At 40.7% G+C, this 20,522-nt stretch overlaps 1 protein-coding gene across 2 annotated transcripts in view; it reads left to right on the top strand.

Moving 5' to 3' along the window:
• The window catches only part of stxbp1 (syntaxin binding protein 1), a 45,258-nt gene that overhangs the window by 10,007 nt on the left and 14,729 nt on the right, over positions 1 to 20,522 (top strand). For both annotated transcript variants that reach the window (XM_062959655.1, XM_062959656.1), the window contains exons 2-13: positions 3,891 to 3,940; positions 4,061 to 4,142; positions 4,335 to 4,411; positions 6,836 to 6,914; positions 7,452 to 7,555; positions 13,553 to 13,701; positions 15,452 to 15,536; positions 15,754 to 15,884; positions 16,736 to 16,843; positions 18,217 to 18,277; positions 19,090 to 19,155; positions 20,383 to 20,463. In XM_062959655.1, the coding sequence (XP_062815725.1) occupies positions 3,891 to 3,940; positions 4,061 to 4,142; positions 4,335 to 4,411; positions 6,836 to 6,914; positions 7,452 to 7,555; positions 13,553 to 13,701; positions 15,452 to 15,536; positions 15,754 to 15,884; positions 16,736 to 16,843; positions 18,217 to 18,277; positions 19,090 to 19,155; positions 20,383 to 20,463 (1,073 nt within the window). The remainder of the gene's footprint in view (positions 1 to 3,890; positions 3,941 to 4,060; positions 4,143 to 4,334; positions 4,412 to 6,835; positions 6,915 to 7,451; positions 7,556 to 13,552; positions 13,702 to 15,451; positions 15,537 to 15,753; positions 15,885 to 16,735; positions 16,844 to 18,216; positions 18,278 to 19,089; positions 19,156 to 20,382; positions 20,464 to 20,522) is intronic.

Below are 20,522 nucleotides of genomic sequence, written 5' to 3'. Positions count from 1 at the left end.
TCCCCAATTCTCCTCTGCCTGTTGCATTCGGATTTTAAGCCGCTGCCATGTTTTCCCAGTTTTTTGGGGTTTCGTTAAGTCTTCATGATACACTTTATGTCCTGACAAGGGTTGGACGAGGATGGGCTAGGGATGATGGGATTTGCAGTACTTTCACCCACTTCCACAGACTACTGCAACCCCCACAAATGGCAGGCCTGGACCAAACTTGGGACGCAAAACCTCCATGACCAACAGAACATACTGGAGGGGTTTGGGGAACTGAAATTTATGGGGGGTTGGGACCGACCCATCCGCGTGGGAGTTGTAGTTCACTTTGCACCCAAAGAACTCTGAACCCCACCAGTAAGGTATCTGGACCAAACCCGGCACAAAGGACCCTGGTGACCAAGACAACATACTGGAGGTGTTTGAGGGGGAACCAACTCGCTTGCGTGGGAGTTGTAGTTCACCTTATACCCATTGCACTGAGAACCCCACCAATGACAGATTTGGACCGAACATGGCACACAGAGCCCTGGTGACCAACACCACATACTGGAGGTGTTTGTGGGGGGACCGACCCACCCGCGTGGGAGTTGTAGTTCAGAGCACTCTGAACTCCAATATGGATCTGGACCAAACTTCGAACACAGAACTTTGGTGACCAACACAACATAATGGAGGTGTTCGTGGGGGGACCGACCCACCCGCGTGGGAGTTGTAGTTCACCCTGCACCCAGAGCACTCTGAACCTCACCAATGACGGATGTGGACCAAACTTCGAACACAGAACCCTAGTGACCAACACAACTTACTGGACCAAACTTGGCACACAGATCCAACATGTTAGTGTGTGTGTGTGTGTATATATATACAGTAGAGTCTCACTTATCCAACATAAACGAGCTGGCAGAATGTTGGATAAGCGAATATGTTGGATAATAAGGAGGCATTAAGGAAAAGCCTATTAAACATCAAATTAGGTTATGATTTTACAAATTAAGCACCAAAACATCATGTTATACAACAAATCTGACAGAAAAAGTAGTTCAATATGCAGTAATGTTATGTTGTAATTACCGTATTTACGAATTTAGCACCAAAATATCATGATATATTGAAAACATTGACTACAAAAATGCGTTGGATAATCCAGAATGTTGGATAAGCAAGTGTTGGATAAGTGAGACTCTACTATATTGTATATACTCGAGTATAAGCCTAGTTTTTCAGCCCTTTTTTTAAGACTGAAAAAGCCCCCCTGGGCTTATACTCGGGTGAGGGTCCTGGTTGGCTAATATTTGGATCAGCTTATACTCGAGAATATATGGTGCATTTATTATTTTTCTCTATTATTATTGGTATTACTACATTTATTATTTTTCTCTATTATTGTTGCTACTATTACATTTGTTTTACTCTATTTTATTATTATTATTAATACATTTATTATTTCACTCTGATCTTAATATTATTATTGCATTTATTATTTTCCTGTATTTATTATTACATGTATTATTTTCCTGTCTTTATTATTATTATTATTATTATTATTATTATTATTATTACATGTATTATTTTACTCTATTATTATTAAAAGGATACATTGAAGAAGATGAGAATAATGATTTGATCAGAGTTGGACAGTCTTATCTTAAATTTGAGCTTTATGTAAATATTCAAAAACATTTAACCTACCGATGCCTCAATTCATGTAATTTTATTAGTATCTATTTTGATTTCTGAAATTTACCACCCTCAGCTTATAGTGGAGTCAATGTTTTCCCAGTTTGTTTGTTTGTTTGTTTTTTTGTGGTAAAATCAGGTGCCGCGGCTTATATTCAGGTCAGCTTATACTCGAGTATATATGGTATATATATGAAAACTTAAACACAGCTACATAATTGACAGATAGTGGTAATAGAATGCAACTCAACACTCATGATTGAAAGTTATACCACTGATGGTGGTGTCACCTCGGTTTACGTAAGCCGCCCATAAACGGGGAGGCGAAATGCGATTTGCTTGGGATTACAAGGAGTTGCCTGAAGCCACTGACTTCTTGCTTCTATAAATGGGTCAGAGAGGCCTGTCTTTGTGTCAGATTAGTGGCCTGGTTCCGAAGAGGAGCAAACACGGTGCTTTCTTGATTGCACCATGTAACACTGATTTTTTTTTTGTCCCTGGGTTTATCAATGCCATTTCCTAATTGGTTCTATCATAAAAAACATGGGGAAAGTTTATTAAACTGCAAAAAAAATACATCTTTGTTTTTGTGGGAAAGGTGTTCTGCTATAGCTAATAATAATAATAATAATAATAATAATAATAATAATAATAATAATAATAGTAGATGTCAAAAATCAGAAACTCCTCAAAGCACAGCAGACAAAAAATCAGTACAAGAAAACCGCACTACAAACTAGAGCTGACAGCTGGCACAACAAAACATTGCATGGAAAGTTCCTTGACAAAATTGAAGGAAAAACTGACAAGGAGAAGACTCTGGCTCATGAATGGGACCCTGAAGAAGGAGACAGAAGGCCTGATCCTTGCAGCCCAGGAGCAAGACATCAGGACAAAGGCAATTCAGGCCAAGATCTAAAAATCAGCTGATGACCCAAAATGCAGACTGTGCAAGGAAACCGATGAAACCATTGAACATCTCCTCAGCTGCTGTAAGAAAATCGCACAGACAGACTACAAACAGAGGCACAACTATGTGGCCCAAAGGATTCATTGGAACTTATGCCTCAAGTACCACCTCCCAGCAGCAAAGAACTGGTGGGATCACAAACCTGCAAAAGTCTTGGAAAATGAGCACGCAAAGATACTGTGGGACTTCCGAATCCAGACTGACAAAGTTCTGGAACACAACACACCAGACATCACAGTTGTGGAAAAGAAAAAGGTTTGGATCATTGATGTCGCCATCCCAGGTGACAGTCGCATTGATGAAAAACAAGAGGAAAAACTCAGCCGCTATCAGGACCTCAAGATTGAACTTCAAAGACTCTGGCAGAAACCAGTGCAGGTGGTCCCGGTGGTGATGGGCACGCTGGGTGCCGTGCTAAAAGATCTCAGCCGGCATTTGGAAACAATAGACATTGACAAAATCACAATCTGCCAACTGCAAAAGGCCACCTTGCTGGGATCTGCGCACATCATCCGAAAATATATCACACAGTCCTAGACACTTGGGAAGTGTCTGACTTGTGATTTTGTGATATGAAATCCAGCATGTCTATCTTATTTGCTGTGTCATACAATAAAATAATAATAATAACAACAACAACAACTTTATTCTTGTACGCTGCCCCAATCTCCCCGAAGGGATTCAGAGCGGCTTACGTAAAAACAATCCAATCACAACATAAATTAACATATAATCCATAAATTTAAAACACAATGTAAAAACACTGTAAGAAGAAACTTAGTGTCTGTAAAATGTATCGGTATAGTGTGAAATTGTGCTTAGAGTTAAAAGCTGTGTGTGTAATCCTGAAGTGAAGAGGTAAAATGCATAGAATGGAAATGAAATTGCTAGAGTGTAACTTTGAGAAGTTTCCAGTTGCTAGTCGGATATATGTTTTAGAGATAAGAATGGAATGTTCTCTCCTGAAGCTCGCTCTGATGTAGTTGGATGAAATCTGGTAATTGTCTGATCTGTCTTGTAAATAAGTTGTATATACTTAAATAAAGTTTGAGCCACTTTGATAAGCTGAGAAGGAGTCATGAAGCAATTTAATTCCCTACGTTCTGAGCAGGAATTGAGATTGAGAAGGTGATTCGTCTCAATCAACCAACTGACACTAAGCCTTTGAGATGAAAGTACGGAAGAAGGCTGTGAGAAGAGAGGTTGTTCCCATTGCAACTGAATGTTATTTCGCTATGTTTTTCTTTTACAGAAATCATGGCCGATGTGATAAAGAAGGTAAAGAAGAAGGGAGAATGGAAGGTGAGTGGCTTGAGCAAAATCGAAAGCGGGTTAGTCCCTATCTGGATTCATCCCATAGTAATCGATGGGTGCATCTACACTGTAGAATTAATGCAGTTTGACGCCACTTCTCTCTCCCAGGTGTTGGTGGTGGATCAGCTCAGCATGCGCATGCTCTCGTCCTGCTGTAAAATGACCGACATCATGACCGAGGGGATCACAAGTGAGTGCAAAGTGTGCAAAATATATATTTGGGGATTATAATTTTTTTACTTCTGCGGTAACTTGCAGAAGGTTTGGACACAGAAACGGGAACCGTAGGATTTCCAAAATATAATAGTATGGGTTCGTTTGTCTCTACTGGGTTTGGATTCACAACGATTTCTTGAAAACGCCCTGTTTCTTTCTCATCTAGTTGTGGAAGACATCAACAAGCGCCGAGAGCCGCTGCCCAGTCTGGAGGCTGTGTATCTGATCACTCCTTCCGAGAAGGTGAGCCACTTCCAGGAATTGAGATTCGAAAAGCTTGGAGCATTGAAGAATCAACTCTCCAAACTTGACTAGAACCCATGTTATAAGAATTTAGGAAGCTGAATCAATCATCAGTAATAACAGTAGTATCTCATGAGCTAGGATAGTTTAGATCAGGGGTCCCCAAACTTTTTAAACAGGGGGCCAGTTCACGATCCTTCGGACTGTTGGAGGGCCGGACTATAGTTGGCCACCGAGCAATAATAATAATAATAATAATAATAATAATAATAATAATAATAATAATAATAATAAAGAGGGTTGGAAGAGACCCTTTGGGCCATTGAGTCCAATCCCCTTCTGCCTTTGTGCACTGAAAGCACAAGCAAAGCATCCCTGACAGATGGCCACCCAGCCTCAATGTTAATAATAATAATAACAACAACAACACGGTTTTGGAACACAATACTCCTGACCTCACAATCGGGTTAAAAACAAAGTATGGATTGTCGATGTTGCAATCCAAGGTGACAGCAGGATTGAGGAGAAACAACTGGAAAAGCTGACACTATATGAGGATTTAAAGCTTGAATTACAAAGACTGGCACAAGCCAGTCAAGGTGGTCCCAGTGGTGATCGGCAAACTGGGTGCAGTGCCTAAAGGCCTTGGCCTGCACTTAAACATAATCGGTGCTGACAAAATTACCACCTGCCAGCTGCAGAAGGCTACCTTACTGGGATCTGCACGCATTATTCACCAATACATCACACAGTCCTAGGCACTTGGGAAGTGGCCGGTGTGTGATCCAGTACAACAGCCAGCCAGCAGAATGTCTGCTGTGGACTCATCTTGTTGTATTTCAAGTAATAATAATAATAATTATAATAATTATAATAATAATAAGGGTTGTAAGAGAAGAAGAGACCATTGGGTCATTTAGCACATCCCCCTTCTGCCCTTGTTCCATGGGGGCCGGATAAATGGCTTTGATGGGCCGCATCCGGCCCCCGGGCCTTAGTTTGGGGACCCCTGGTTTAGATCAATGGTGTCTAAGCTTTGGTCCTCCAGGAGTTTTGGATTCCAGCTCCCAGAATTCCTGCCGAATGGACAAGCTGGCCAAGACTGCTGGGAGTTGGAGTCCCAAACACCTGAAGGACCAAAGGTTGGATACCATTGGTTTAGATGGCTCTAGGAGGCACTCCGGAGCATAAAATGTTTTGGTCATGGTGACTTTAGAGCTGGCCAACCTGGTTCTCTCCAAATGTTTTGACTTCCATAAGACGCCGCTCCATGGCCAACGGTAAAGGCTGAAGTCCAGGGCCATGTCGGTTGATGATTCCCATGTCACTGAAGCGATTAATCCATTCCTAGGTTTTTAAAAGCGATGTTTAAATGAACTATCCAAGGTGCCATTTAAGTTTAAGGCAATGGAGAGAGGTCCTTTCTGTGGGGACCTGTAAAAGACCATGCTGTAATGGGTTGACTGGAAAGGCATGTGTCGGCAGCTGATTGGCTGAGCCAGCCAAGAGCCAGAATTCTGATTGGCTACTGTCTCTGGCTTGCTGCTGAGAGAAACGGTTTTAATTGCCATTCTCACCTCAGAGAGTGAAGAGAGCGCTGACTGGAAACAGTCAGGAAGGAAATTGGTTTTTAAAAGTGATGTTTAAAGGAGCTATCCAAGGTGCCATTTGAGTTTAACGCAATGGAGGGAGGTCCTTTCTGCGCAGACCTGTAAAAGACACCATGCTGTAATGGGTTGACTGGAAAGGCATGTGTTGGCAGCTGATTGGCTAAGCCAGCCAGGAGCCAGAATTCTGATTGGCTACTGTCTCTGGCTTGCTGCCGAGAGAAACGTTTTTAACTGCCATTCTCATCTCAGAGAGTGAAGAGAGCGCTGACTGGAAACAGTCAGGAAGGAAATTGGTTGCCAACTCTTTGAAGCCTGATTATTTCTAAAGCAGATGAGGCATATTTAAATACTGTTTAAAATAATAATAATAATAATAATAATAATAATAATAATAATAATAATAACAATAATTTATTTCATATAACCCGCCTCCATCTCCCCGAAGGGACTTGGGGCAGCTCACATGGGGACAAGCCCTAAAACCCATCAATTTGGTGTACAATTAAAACATAAAACAAATTACAGAATAACATAATACAACAATTCTTGGACTGTTTATTCCCTCTGTTCTCTGTAAGATTTTGGAGAGACTGCTGTATATATTGTTTGATCTTTTGAACTGAAGTAAAGTTACTGTTACTTGTTACACAAACCTGAGTGACACTTTATTATACTGCAGGGTATATTTTGGTTCAGAAACAGTTGCAAAGCTTTTGTTTATTTATATCTACAACCCCCAACACTTTCGATAAATAAATAAACTCAAGTTGTGCTGCTGTAACCAACCTCCTTGTCCTTTTCTTCATTCTTGTAGTCCGTGGAGTCTCTTATGGCCGACTTCAAGGAGCCTCCCAATGCCAAGTACAGAGCGGCCCACGTCTTCTTCACTGACTGTAAGTTTTCTGGGGATCAGGCCCTGCTTTTGTTCTTTTTTTCCTGTGCTGGATTGTTGAGTTGTGTCCATAAGTATCATAAATAAAGCCATTTCTGAGTGTTGTCCTAACAACACATGGAGGACCAAAGGTTGAGTTCTACCATCGTAGAGCACCTCCGTGATCCTTCCAATGGTCTTATTGTCTTACATCAGATCCTTTTAGTTTTCTCTGTATATATAAGAGATATTCTTTGTTCCTTATTACCCAAACTCTAATTATCTTGGACATGAGCTCCTAGAATCCCTGACCATTGACCAAGGCTGAAGAGTTGAAGTCCAAAACACTAGGACAACTAACATTTGGGAATTGCTTCCGTAACATGTCCTCTTGGTGTTTGTACAGTTGGGTTATTGTGTGTTTTCCAGGCTGTATAGCCATGTTCCAGAAGCATTCTCTCCTGACGTTTCACCCACATCTGTGGTAGGCATCCTCGGAGATTGTGAGGTATATTTGTACAATTGTTTGATGTTCATATCTTCTCCATTTCCATCCCAGCCTGTCCTGATTCCTTGTTCAACGAGCTGGTCAAGTCCCGCGCGGCCAAAGTCATCAAGACCCTGACCGAAATCAACATTGCTTTTCTGCCCTATGAGTCGCAGGTAAGTCCAAAACGAGTGCCTTGGCCTTTTCTGTTCAAGTGTTGTGACTCCTTTATTTATTTATTGTGTCAGAAGCCCAGGAGCGAGTTTCTTACCTGTCATCAACCACTGATTGAGGTTCCGGGGTTTACCCTGCCACTTTTGGACTCTTGCTTGCTGAGGCGTTCCTGCGAGTATCTCTGTGGATCTTAGGAAGCTGTTTCTTAGAGTCTTCATTCAAAATTTAAGGCACTGGCATGCTGGCTGATATCCAAACAGAGGATGGTCAGGAGATGTCAATGCCTTGGTCCTTTTATTACAGGCTGTAGTTCCACTTTATCTTTGCAGAGAGAAAAAAGTGGGATATAAATAAACATAATAATAATAATAATAATAATAATAATAATAATAATAATAATAATAATAATAATAATAATGTAGTTTAGTCATGCAAAAGGCCACCCTACTGGGACCTGCACGCATCATCCGAAAATACATCACACAGTCCTAAACACTTGGGAAGTGTTCGACTTGTGATTTTGTGATACGAAATCCAACATATCTATCTTGTTTGCTGTGTCATACAATAATAATAATAATAATGTAGTCTAGTCGTGTCTGACTCTGGGCATTGCTACTCATTTCCATTTCTAAGCTTAAGAGCCGGTGTTGTCCATAGACACCTCCAAGGTCATGTGGCCACTGGCATGACTGCATGGAGAGCCGTTACCTTCTCGCAGAAGCAGTACCTATTAATCTACTCACATTGGCATCTTTTCAAACTGCTAGATTGGCAGAAGCTGGGACTAACAGCGGGAGCTCACTCTACTCCCCAAATTCGTACCACCAACCTTTTGGTCAGCAAGTTCAGTAGCTCAGCGATTTAACCTGCTGTGTCACCAGAGGCTCCGTAATAATAATAGTAATAATAATAAGTGTTCGACTTGTGATTTTGTGATACGAAATCCAGGATATATATCTTGTTTGCTGTGTCATACTGTGTCTTTGTGTCAGTAGTAATAATAATAATAATAATAATAATAATAATAATAATAATAATTAATGTAGATTGAAAATAAGTTTGTTTCTCTGCACAAATAATAATAATAATAATAATAATAATAATAATAATAATAATAATAATAATAATGTGTCCGACTTGTGATTTTGTGATACGAAATCCAGGATATATACCTTGTTTGCTGTGTCATACTGTGTCTTTGTGTCAATAACAACAACAACAAGAACAACAACATTAATTACTGTATATACTCGAGTATAAGCCTAGTTTTTCAGCCCTTTTTTAAAGACCGAAAAAGCCCCCCTCGGCTTATACTCGGGTGAGGGTGCTGGTTAGCTTCTATTTGGGTCAGCTTATACTCGAGAATATATGATACATTTATTATTTTTCTCAATTATTATTGGTATTATTTTTCTGTATTATTGTTGCTACTATTACATTTATTTTACTCTGTTATTATTATTATTATTATTATTATTATTATTATTATTAATACATTTATCATTTCACTCTGATCTTATTATTATTATTACATTTATTATTTTACTCTATTTATTATTACTTGTATTATTTTCCTGTCTTTATTATTATTATTATTATTACATGTATTATTTTACTCTATTATTATTAAAAGGATACATAAGCACATTGACATTGAAGATGAGAATCATGATTGGATCAGAGTTGGACAGTCTTATCTTAAATTTGAGCTTGATGTAAATATTCAAAAACATTTAACCTACGGATGCCTCAATTAATGTAATTTTATTGGTACAGTAGAGTCTCACTTATCCAACACTTATCCAAACGGGCTGGCAGAACATTGGATAAGCGAATATGTTGGATAATAAGGAGGGACTAAGGAAAAGCCTATTAAATATCAAATTAGGTTATGATTTTACAAATTAGGCACCAAAACATCATGTTATACAACAAATTTGACAGAAAAAGTAGTTCAATACGCAGTAATGCTATGTAGTAATTACTGTATTTACGAATTTAGCACCAAAATATCATGATGTATTGAAAACATTGACTACAAAAATGCGTTGGATAATCCAGAATGTTGGATAAGCGAGTGTTGGATAAGTGAGACTCTACTGTATATAAGGTATATGGCTTCCCTAGACACTAGACATGTCCAAAAAATCGTTTTGAATCGTATATCGGAATTATTTCGGATTGTTCTCGCTTTTTGATACGCATTCCGAGACATTGTCTCACAGCGCAACCAGCAATGTAATTCGAACCATTGTTGGCCCATTCTCTATTTGTGTCTTAATGTTTCGTTAATTCCCCCCCCCCCCCAATTTTTAAAAAAATATATTTTAAAAAATATTTTTTAAAAATAATTTGTTTCTGCAATCTACCTTGAATGGGAGCTTAGCGCAGCCTAACATGGCTGCCGCTCCCTGGCCAATCAGAAGCTTCCATGATGGACGCAAAGGTGGGGGTTAACGTCCTCTGCGTCCACATGGAAGATTGCCATATAAGCCCAGTGTGTAGCGATTGCGCATGCGCGTCTGCCATTTTAGAAACATTTAGAATCTTTAAGAATTTTCGGAAATATCTGAAATTTTTGGGTGAAAAAATCGGAAATACTTTCTATATCGAAGTGCCAGCACCCCTGACTTTAGAAACGAGAATTGAAACATTTTTTTCATGGATCGGACATGCCTACTAGACACTATATTCCTATTGCTGCAACCTAGAATTGCATTGGCCTTTTTCTCTGCTGCATCACACTCTTATACTCGAGTGTATACAGTAATGTAGATTGAAAACAGCTTTGTTTCTCTGCACAGGAAAATGCAGAGAGGATAGTGCTATCTCCAAAACATTGTTTTTAATCCTCTTAAGCCCCAAGTGACGTCTTCTGCCGTTAAGAGCCTCTGTATTTCTTGTGTGTGTGTGTGTTTCTTGGAGCGCCTTAGAGGTTGCAATAGAGTCGTGAACAGATGGTTGTGGCAAAGGGTAGTGTGCTCCGTTTGCAGGGGGAAAAAAAGATAGGATTATCGGGGTTACGTAACAGTTTGCAGTTGAGAGGCGACACGATTAATATAACCATCGCTTTCTGGGAGAGGAAGTTGACTTTTTTCCACCGGGTTTCCGGCCCTCTTGTGCTTATCTTCTCTCATGTGTTTCCTCTGTTGTGGGCTTAACGCTCCTCCTTCTCTCCTTGTTGACATCTCTCATGTCCTCCAATGAAAGGTGGATGCAAAAACCCTGTGTCCGGACCATCTGTTTACAAAGCCACCCCTTCTGACTTTGGGGTGAGAGGTGGACCGGGAACAGATGGCCAGCCAGCGGTCGGAGATGTACATACATATATACAAAACAGCTTGGGGTTGTTGTTTTTTTGGTTTGAAATAGATAGCAAACATCCCTTGAATAAAAGCTGTTGTCCTTCAGGGAGTTGCTGGCCGAAAGAGAGATTCATTAACTCAGTGAAGCACCTTCAATGAAACATAGTATCCTATCTGTTTTATGCCAGATGAAGAGCAAAAAATCTACAGTTTGCAGGAGGCTGAACCTGAATTATTATTATTATTATTATCAACACAACGACGTTGTATGGCACAGCAAACAAGATAGATATGCTGGATTTCGTTTCGCAAAACCACAAGTCGAACACTTCCCAAGTGTCTAGGACTGTGTGATGTATTTTCTGATGATGTGTGCAGATCCCAGTAGGGTGGCCTTTTGCAGTTGGCAGATGGTGGTTTTGTCAATGTCTATTGTTTCCAAATGCCAGCTGAGATCTTTTGGCACAGCACCCAGTGTGCCCATCACCACCGGGACCACCTGTACTGGTTTCTGCCAGAGTCTTTGAAGTTCAATCTTGAGGTCCTGATAGCGGCTGAGTTTTTCCTGTTGTTTTTCATCTATGCGACTGTCACCTGGGATGGCAACATCAATGATCCAAACCTTGTTCTTTTCTACAACTGTGATGTCTGGTGTGTTGTGTTCCAGAACTTTGTCAGTCTGGATTCGGAAGTCCCACAGTATCTTTGCATGTTCATTTTCCAATACTTTTGCAGGTTTGTGATCCCACCAGTTCTTTGCTGCTGGGAGGTGGTACTTGAGGCATAAGTTCCAATGAATCATTTGGGCCACATAGTTGTGCCTCTGTTTGTAGTCTGTCTGTGCGATTTTCTTACAGCAGCTGAGGATATGATGATGATGATGATGATGATGATGATGATGATGATTATTATTATTATTATTATTTTATTATGACACAGCAAACAAGATAGATATGCTGGATTTCGTATCACAAAATCCCAAGTTGAACACTTCCCAAGTGTCCAGGACTGTGTGATGTATTTTCGGATGATCCGCGCAGATCCCAGCAGGGTGGCCTTTTGCAGCTGGAAGATCGTAATTTTGTCAATGTCTGTTGTTTCCAAATGCCGGCTGAGATCTTTTAGCACGGCACCCAATGTGCCGATCACCACCGGGACCACCTGCACTGGTTTCTGACAGTCTTTGAAGTTCAATCTTGAGGTCCTGAGAGCGGCTGAGTTTTTCCTGTTGTTTTTTGTCACCTGGGATGGCGACATCAATGATCCAAACCTTTTTCTTTTCCACAACTGTGATGTCTGGTGTGTTGTGTTCCAGAACTTTGTCAGTCTGGATTCATTATTATTATTATTATTATTATTATTATTATTATTATTATTATTATTGTAAGACACAGCAAACAGAATAGATATGCTGGATTTCGTATCACAAAATCACAAGTCGAACACTTCCCAAGTGTCTAGGACTGTGTGATGTATTTTCTGATGATGCTTGCAGATCCCAGTAGGGTGGCTTTTTGCATTATTATTATTATTATTATTATTACATTTATATCCCGCTCTTCTCACCCCAGAGGGGACCTCAGAGCAGCTTACAAATCAAATGTACATACAATATATTATTAGGATAGCACAATATAAGCATTAAATTACTATATTGTATTATATCATTATATGGTAATATTATTAGTAATATTACATTTAATATATCGGGGCCCCTGGTGGCACAGTGTGCTAAAGCTCTGAGCTGCTGAACTTCCAGGCCAAAAGGTCCCAGGTTCAAATCCCAGGAGCGGAATGAGTGCCCACTGTTAGCCCCATCTTCTGCCAACCTAGCAGTTCAAAAACATGCAAATGTGAGTCGATCAATAGGTACTGCTCCGGCGGGAAGGTAACTGCGCTCCATGCAGTCATGCCATCCACATGACCTAGGAGGTGTCTATATCTATATATCTATATTCATTTATATCTATCTAGACTTCTCTCTATAAATAGATAACTATATCTATACAGGTTTTCCAGAGACTTGCAGACACGTGAGGGGAAAATTCATATATAAAATAATGTATACATATAGATACAGATATACAGGTACATGGTAGTCCCTAGAGATCATATATAAAATTAATGTATATGGACAAATAGATACCGATATATAGGTACATAGGGATTGCAAAGGCTTGCAGGGGGGAAATGCCTATATATCTGTAGGAGAGATTAACAAATATTTCAGGTGAAAATGCTTTTATAAGATTGATGGATATATATTTTTCTTCTTCCTGACTTGCACGGGCTTCTCTCCCTCAGATTTCCCTTTTCAAAACATTCCCTTGGTTAAGAGTGAGGGAGGCTTTGGAAAAGAAAACACATTGATAAGGGAAGGGAAGAGGAGAGAGAAATATATCATATATTGCAAGCAATGGCCTCCAGGCTCTGCTGCCCGGCTTGACCCCTTGACCCCATCTATGCTGTCCAACGATTGCGGCTTGACAGCACTTTAAGTGCCGTGACTCGATGCTGTGGGATTCATGGGAGTTGTAGTTTTGCAAGGTCTTTTACCTCTGGTGCCGCACCAAGCTAGAACTCTCCAGATTGCATACCACTGAGCCATGGCAATTGAAGTGGTACCAAACTGCATTCATTCCGCAGTATAGATGTGCCCTGTCTCAGCCTTATCGCCACGGCTTGTTGCAGGTTTACTCCCTGGACTCAGGCGACTCTTTCCAAAGCTTTTACAGTCCTCACAAGGCTCAGATGAAGAATCCCATCTTAGAGCGCCTGGCAGAGCAGATTGCGACCCTCTGCGCCACCCTGAAGGAATACCCAGCCGTTCGATACAGAGGGTAAGTAGGATATACTAAGCATCACTGGAGATGGCGATCTATCTATCCATCCATCCATCCCTTCATCTATCCCTTCATCTATCCCTCCATCTATCCCTCCATCCATCTATCCATCCATCTATCCATACATCTATCCATACATCTAGCCTTCCTTCCTTCCATCCATCTAGCCATCCATCTATCCATCCATCCATCCATCCATCCATCTATCCTTCCATCCATCCATCCATCCTTCCATCCATCCATCCATCCATCCATCCATCCATCCATCCATCCATCCGTCCATCTATCCGTCCATCTATCCTTACTTCCATCCTTCCTTCCTTCCTTCCTTCCTTCCTTCCTTCCTTCCTTCCTTCCATCCATCCATCCATCCATCTATCCTTCCATCCTTCCTTCCTTCCATCCATCCATCCATCCATCCATCTATCTATCTATCCATCCATCTAGCCTTCCTTCCATCCTTCCTTCCATCCATCCAGCCATCCATCTATCCATCCATCTATCCATCCATCCATCTATCCATCCTTCCTTCCATTCATCCATCCATCTATCCATCCATCTATCCATCCATCTAGCCTTCCTTCCATCCTTCCATCCATCTATCCATCCATCCATCCATCCCTCCATCCATCCATCTATCCATCCATCCATCCATCCCTCCCTCCATCTATCTATCCATCCATCCATCCCTCCATCCATTCCTCCATCTATCCTTCCATCTATCCATCTATCCATCCATCCATCCCTCCATCTATCCATCCATCCATCCATCCATCTATCCATCCATCTATCCTTCCTTCCATCCTTCCTTCCTTCCATCCATCTATCCTTCCATCCATCCATCCATCCATCCATCCATCCATCCATCTATCCTTCCTTCCTTCCTTCCTTCCTTCCATCCATCCATCCATCCATCCATCTATCCTTACTTCCATCCATCCATCCATCCATCCATCCATCCATCTATCCATCCATCTAGCCTTCCTTCCTTCCTTCCTTCCTTCCTTCCTTCCTTCCTTCCATCCATCCATCTAGCCATCCATCTATCCATCCATCCATCCATCCATCCATCCATCCATCCATCCATCTATCCATCCTTCCATCCATCCATCCTTCCATCCATCCATCCATCCATCCATCCATCTATCTCTCCATCTATCCATCTATCCATCCACCCATCCATCCCTCCATCCATCCCTCCATCTATCCATCCATCCATCCATCTATCCATCCATCTATCCATCCATCCATCCATCTATCCTTCCTTCCTTCCTTCCTTCCTTCCTTCCTTCCTTCCTTCCTTCCATCCATCCATCCATCCATCTAGCCTTCCTTCCATCCTTCCATCCATCTATCCATCCATCCATCCATCCCTCCATCCATCCATCTATCCATCCATCCATCCATCCATCCTTCCTTCCTTCCATCCATCCATCCATCCATCCATCCATCTATCCTTCCTTCCATCCCTCCCTCCCTCCCTCCCTCCCTCCCTCTATCTATCCATCCATCCATCCCTCCATCTATCCATCCATCTATCCATCCATCCATCCATCCATCCATCCCTCCATCTAACTATCTATCCATCCATCCATCCATCCCTCCATCTATCCCTCCATCCCTCCATCTATCTATCTTTCTATCTTTCTATCTTTCTATCTATCTATTGTTGCTCCCAGAACCAGATGCTACTACTCCAGGTGAGTCCTGATCTCCTTGTATCTTATTTTTCACCTCCTCTCGACAGGGATTACAAAGACAACGCCATGTTGGCCCAGCTGATCCAGGACAAACTGGACGCTTACAAAGCAGACGACCCCACGATGGGTGAGGTGAGTGCAGTAGATCCTCCAGCGTAACAGACAGAGGAGTCAGGATGGGCTCCATCTATTTCAGTGGTTCTCAACCTTTGGGCCTCCAGGTGGTTTGGACTTCAACTCCCGGAACTGTGGGAGTTGAAGTCCAGAACACCTGGAGGCCCAAAGGTTGGGAATCACTGATCCCTTTAGAGATGACCCATGAGAGAAATGGCCCTTTCTCTCTCCTCAGGGTCCAGACAAAGCTCGCTCGCAGCTCATCATCTTGGACCGCGGCTTTGACCCATCCTCCCCGGTGCTCCATGAACTGACTTTCCAAGCCATGAGCTATGACCTCCTGCCCATCGAAAACGACGTCTACAAGTAAGGGTCCCTCATTTTCGCGGCTCATCGACGCAACCCTCAATGGTCCTGTAAAGAAGTGTGTTTTTATTTTGATTTATAGATGTCATGTTTGTTTAATTTCATTTTAAAAGTCATGTTTAGCTATGTTTAAAAGGGTAAGTATTAGTTACCAGTGCGTGGGGGATGGCAACCAGCTCAGCATTCTGAGGCAGGTTATCATAGCAACGAGGGCGGAGCCAACCGCCGTTTGGAAGAAAAGGAGGGAATGTTTTAAAAAACAGTTTAGTCTGTGATTTTTAGTCACAGGGAAGACCCTGGTTCCAAGTTAGGGAAACCAGGGGAACTCAGATCTCTAGTGGTGTTAAATTAAGCAAGTTAGGTGACTTGTTTAGGTTTATTTGTAGAGTCTGAGTAGTAAGGGGAAGAAGTCCCAGTTAGATCCAAAGTGATCAGTTAATAGCTTTGCAACCATTATCTAAGTGCCTTTAAAGAAGTTACTGTAACCACTAAGCTCTGTGCCTGAAATAAACTTATTTTTTGTTCTTTCCAATATCCAAGCCTCTGTCACATATATTCAAAACTAAGTTACGCTACCATCTAAGTGAATAAGAAAAGAAGAAAGAAGAAATAAATTCCCCTCTGCCTGACATCTCCACAATTGGTGGCAGCGGTTAAATAAAACATATTTATATTGGTGGCAGTGGATATAGTTAAATACATAATAATATAAGTAATTAAAAGATTCCTCTACCCCACATCTCCACCAATTGGTGGGAGCGGTGGGATAAAAAGATTCCTCCCTGCCACATCTCCACAGGTCCGTTCTTGACTTTTGATGAGGCCTTCTGTCTTATCTTCTTCGTCTCCAGGTATGAGACCAGTGGCATTGGAGAAGCTCGGGTCAAGGAGGTTCTGCTGGATGAGGATGATGACCTCTGGGTTACTTTGCGCCACAAACACATTGCCGAAGTGTCCCAGTAAGAGTCCTTCCTGGGAGGGATCGCTCTACTATTATTTCTATACTTTTAATGTATTTTCTGGGAGGAAATGCAGGGCATGAGGACTGTAGCAGGTCTTTGCTTGCAGCCCCGTGAGCTCCTAGAATAGTCCAAAATTAATTTTCCCATAAGCCCTGAGCTATTCCAGATAACCCAAGTATATATGTGTGTGTGTGTGTGTGTGTGTATACATACTTGCAACAGCAACGCGTGGCCAGGCACAGCTAGTATTAGCTGCGCCCGGCCACGCATTGCTGTTGCAGGTATGGTGGTATGGGAAATAAAGTACAGTATCTTATATTATCTGCTTAGAACTGGATATATGAGGCCCTTTCTACACAGTTGGATAAAATGCACACTGAAGTGGATTATATGGCAGTGTGGAGTTTAGTGTTTCTGGGATGTTTTAGTTTTGTTGTTTTGTCCTAGGCCGAAATTTCATTACCCTTTTATATACAGTAGAGTCTCACTAATCCAAGCTAAACGGGCCGGCAGAAGCTTGGATAAGCGAATATCTTGGATAATAAGGAGAGATTAAGGAAAAGCCTATTAAACATCAAATTAGGTTATGATTTTACAAATTAAGCACCAAAACATCATGTTATACAACAAATTTGACAGAAAAAGTAGTTCAATACGCAGTAATGTTATGTTGTAATTACTGTATTTATGAATTTAGCACCAAAATATCATGATATATCGAAAACATTGACTACAAAAATGGCTTGGATAATCCAGAGGCTTGGATAAGCGAGGCTTGGATAAGTGAGACGCTATTGTATATAGATATATGTATGTGTGTGTGTATATATATATATATACGTGTATATATATGTGTGTATGTACAAGTATATGTATGTGTATGTATTTATGTGTGTATATATTTGTGTATATGTATATATATGTGCATATATGTGTGTGTGTATGTATGTATATGTGTGTATATGTATATATGTGTGTGTGTGTATATATATGTGTGTATATATGTACGAGTATATGTATGTATATATGTGTATATATATGTGTGTGTTTATGTATATATGTGTGTACGTATGTATATATGTGTGTGTGTTTATATGTACGAGTATATGTGTGTGTTTATGTATATATGTGTGTATATGTACAAGTATATGTATGTGTATGTGTATATATGTGTGTATATGTGTGTGTATATATATGTACGAGTATATGTATGTGTATATGTATATGTATATATGTGTGTGTATGTGTATATATATGTATGAGTATATGTGTATATGTGTGTGTGTGTGTGTGTGTGTGTGTGTGTGTGGAGCACAACAGTGACTTTCACAAAGGTTCGATGTCTCACTCTGGTTCTCCTTCCGTTCTAGGGAGGTCACTCGCTCTCTGAAAGATTTCTCCTCCAGTAAAAGGATGAGTACTGGTGAAAAAGTAAGTTTTGGCTGAAGGACGAGTCAGGGGCAGGGAAATGGTTGAAAAACAAGTCTCTTCTCCAAGTGTTGGTGGGAAGCATCTTGGACTGATGAGAATCGTCACTGTTTCTGATATCAGGGTAGAAACAACACTGAGTGAATTTTGAGCAGAATAGACTTTGGTTTTCTTACAGCAGGGAGAAAATCGTTATAAAAAACCCTTATTTTCATTTGTGAAGGTTTGCATCCCTAATATCAGATGGCTTCAGTGTTGACCCAAGAACTGAATGGGTCAACAGAGGAAATGTCTTGTTTCAATCTCGAAACACGGGCATTCTGGCCATGGATTTACATTGTTTATCCATCTGCTTGTATAAGTATGTTATACACAAACACAAGATAGTCTATGTACAAAGAAAATATGTTCAGATAACATATAATATTATTAAAGTTCCCCATACAAAGCTCAATTTGACAGTACCAGACAAATCGTCAAATTGAGCTTTGTACGGGGAACTTTAATAATATTATATGTTATTTGAACATATTTTCTTTGTACATAGACTATCTTGTGTTTGTGTAGATACTTTACAAGTATTCTGGGATTTTGTATAGTGTATAAGTATGTTGACATTCTTGATATGTATGCAATGTGGTAGCTTGGAATTCGTTGCAGAAGAGAGCATCATTGTTTTGGGATGTCAGATCTAAGATCCAACAATAGTACCTTCATAGAATCACAAATGGGTTGGAAGAGACCATTGTTCTGCCAAGGTACATTTGGAAAACAATCTGCTTCCTTGGTGACCGGCCCATTTTTGTCCCTTTCAGACCACCATGAGGGACCTTTCCCAGATGCTGAAGAAGATGCCCCAGTATCAGAAGGAGCTCAGCAAGGTACGTTTTGAGAAGGACCATCAGGTACATTCGGATTTTAAGCAGCTGCCTCTTAAAGCCCGCTCAGCGTGGTGTGCCGTGGTGGTTTGGTTAACTCTTCGCTTCGATTGCATCACTTTTATTTATTTTATTAAAACGTCCAGTAATGCTGCTACTGTATGTCAATTCTGTATCTGTTTTTGGCACAAGGTTTATATCTATATATATAAAAGGGTAATGAAATTTCGGCCTAGGACAAAACAACAAAACGACACATCCCAGAAACACTAAACTTGGCAGCACAACCCCTCATCCATGCCTCTACGTTCATACAACAAAAAGAAAAGAAAAACAAAGTCCTAATTGGAGGGAGAGGAATAATTGTTTTTATCCAATTGCTGCCAGTTAGAAGGCTAAGCCCACTTGGTCTCCTAGCAACCCACTCAGCCCAGGGGACAGGCAGAGTTAGGCCTTACTTAGGCTTCTTCCCCACTGCCTATAAAATACAGATTAGCAGAGTTGCACTGGATTATATGGCAGTGTAGACTCGAGGCCCTTCCACACAGCTATATAACCCATTTATAATCTTATATTATCTGCTTTGAACTGGACTCCACACTGCCATATAATCCACTTCAGTGTGCATTTTATCCAGCTGTGTAGAAGGGGCCTCATATAATCCAGTTCTAAGCAGATAATAAAAGATTATAAATATACAGTAGAGTCTCACTCATCAAACATAAACAGGCTGGCAGAACGTTGGATAAGTGAATATGTTGAATAATAAGAAGGGATTCAGGAAAAGCCGATTAAGCATCAAATTAGGTAATCATTATACAAATTAAGCACCAAAACATCATGTTATACAACAAATTTGACAGAAAAAGTAGTTCCATGCGCAGTAATGCTATGTAGTAATTACTGTATTTACAAATTTACCACCAAAATATCACAATGCATTTAAAATACTGATTACAAAAACATTGACTACTAAAAGGCAGACTTCGTTGGATAATCCAGAACATTGGATAAGCGAATGTTGGATAAGTGAGATTTTACTCTACAGGGGAACACCTTTACCCTTTACCTTAACTACCACCAATTCCTCAATACTTTATTTCCCATACCACCAGACTTCGCCAAAGTAATGCGTGGCTGGGCACAGCTAGTATATGTATATTTGTGTTCTTATCCCAGGAATATATTGTAAATATTTTATGTCTTTGTGGTGCTTCTGTTCCTCTATAGTATTCCACTCACCTTCACCTGGCCGAAGACTGCATGAAACACTACCAAGGCACCGTTGACAAGCTTTGCCGAGTTGAACAGGTAATTTGGCTTGCAGTTCAAGGTGATTTTGACGCTATGCAAGATCACCAAGGTTGGGG

Source organism: Anolis carolinensis, unplaced genomic scaffold, assembly GCF_035594765.1.
Source record: "Anolis carolinensis isolate JA03-04 unplaced genomic scaffold, rAnoCar3.1.pri scaffold_7, whole genome shotgun sequence".
NCBI classification, from domain to species: domain Eukaryota; kingdom Metazoa; phylum Chordata; class Lepidosauria; order Squamata; family Dactyloidae; genus Anolis; species Anolis carolinensis.
This window is presented reverse-complemented; position numbering and strand designations above follow the sequence as displayed.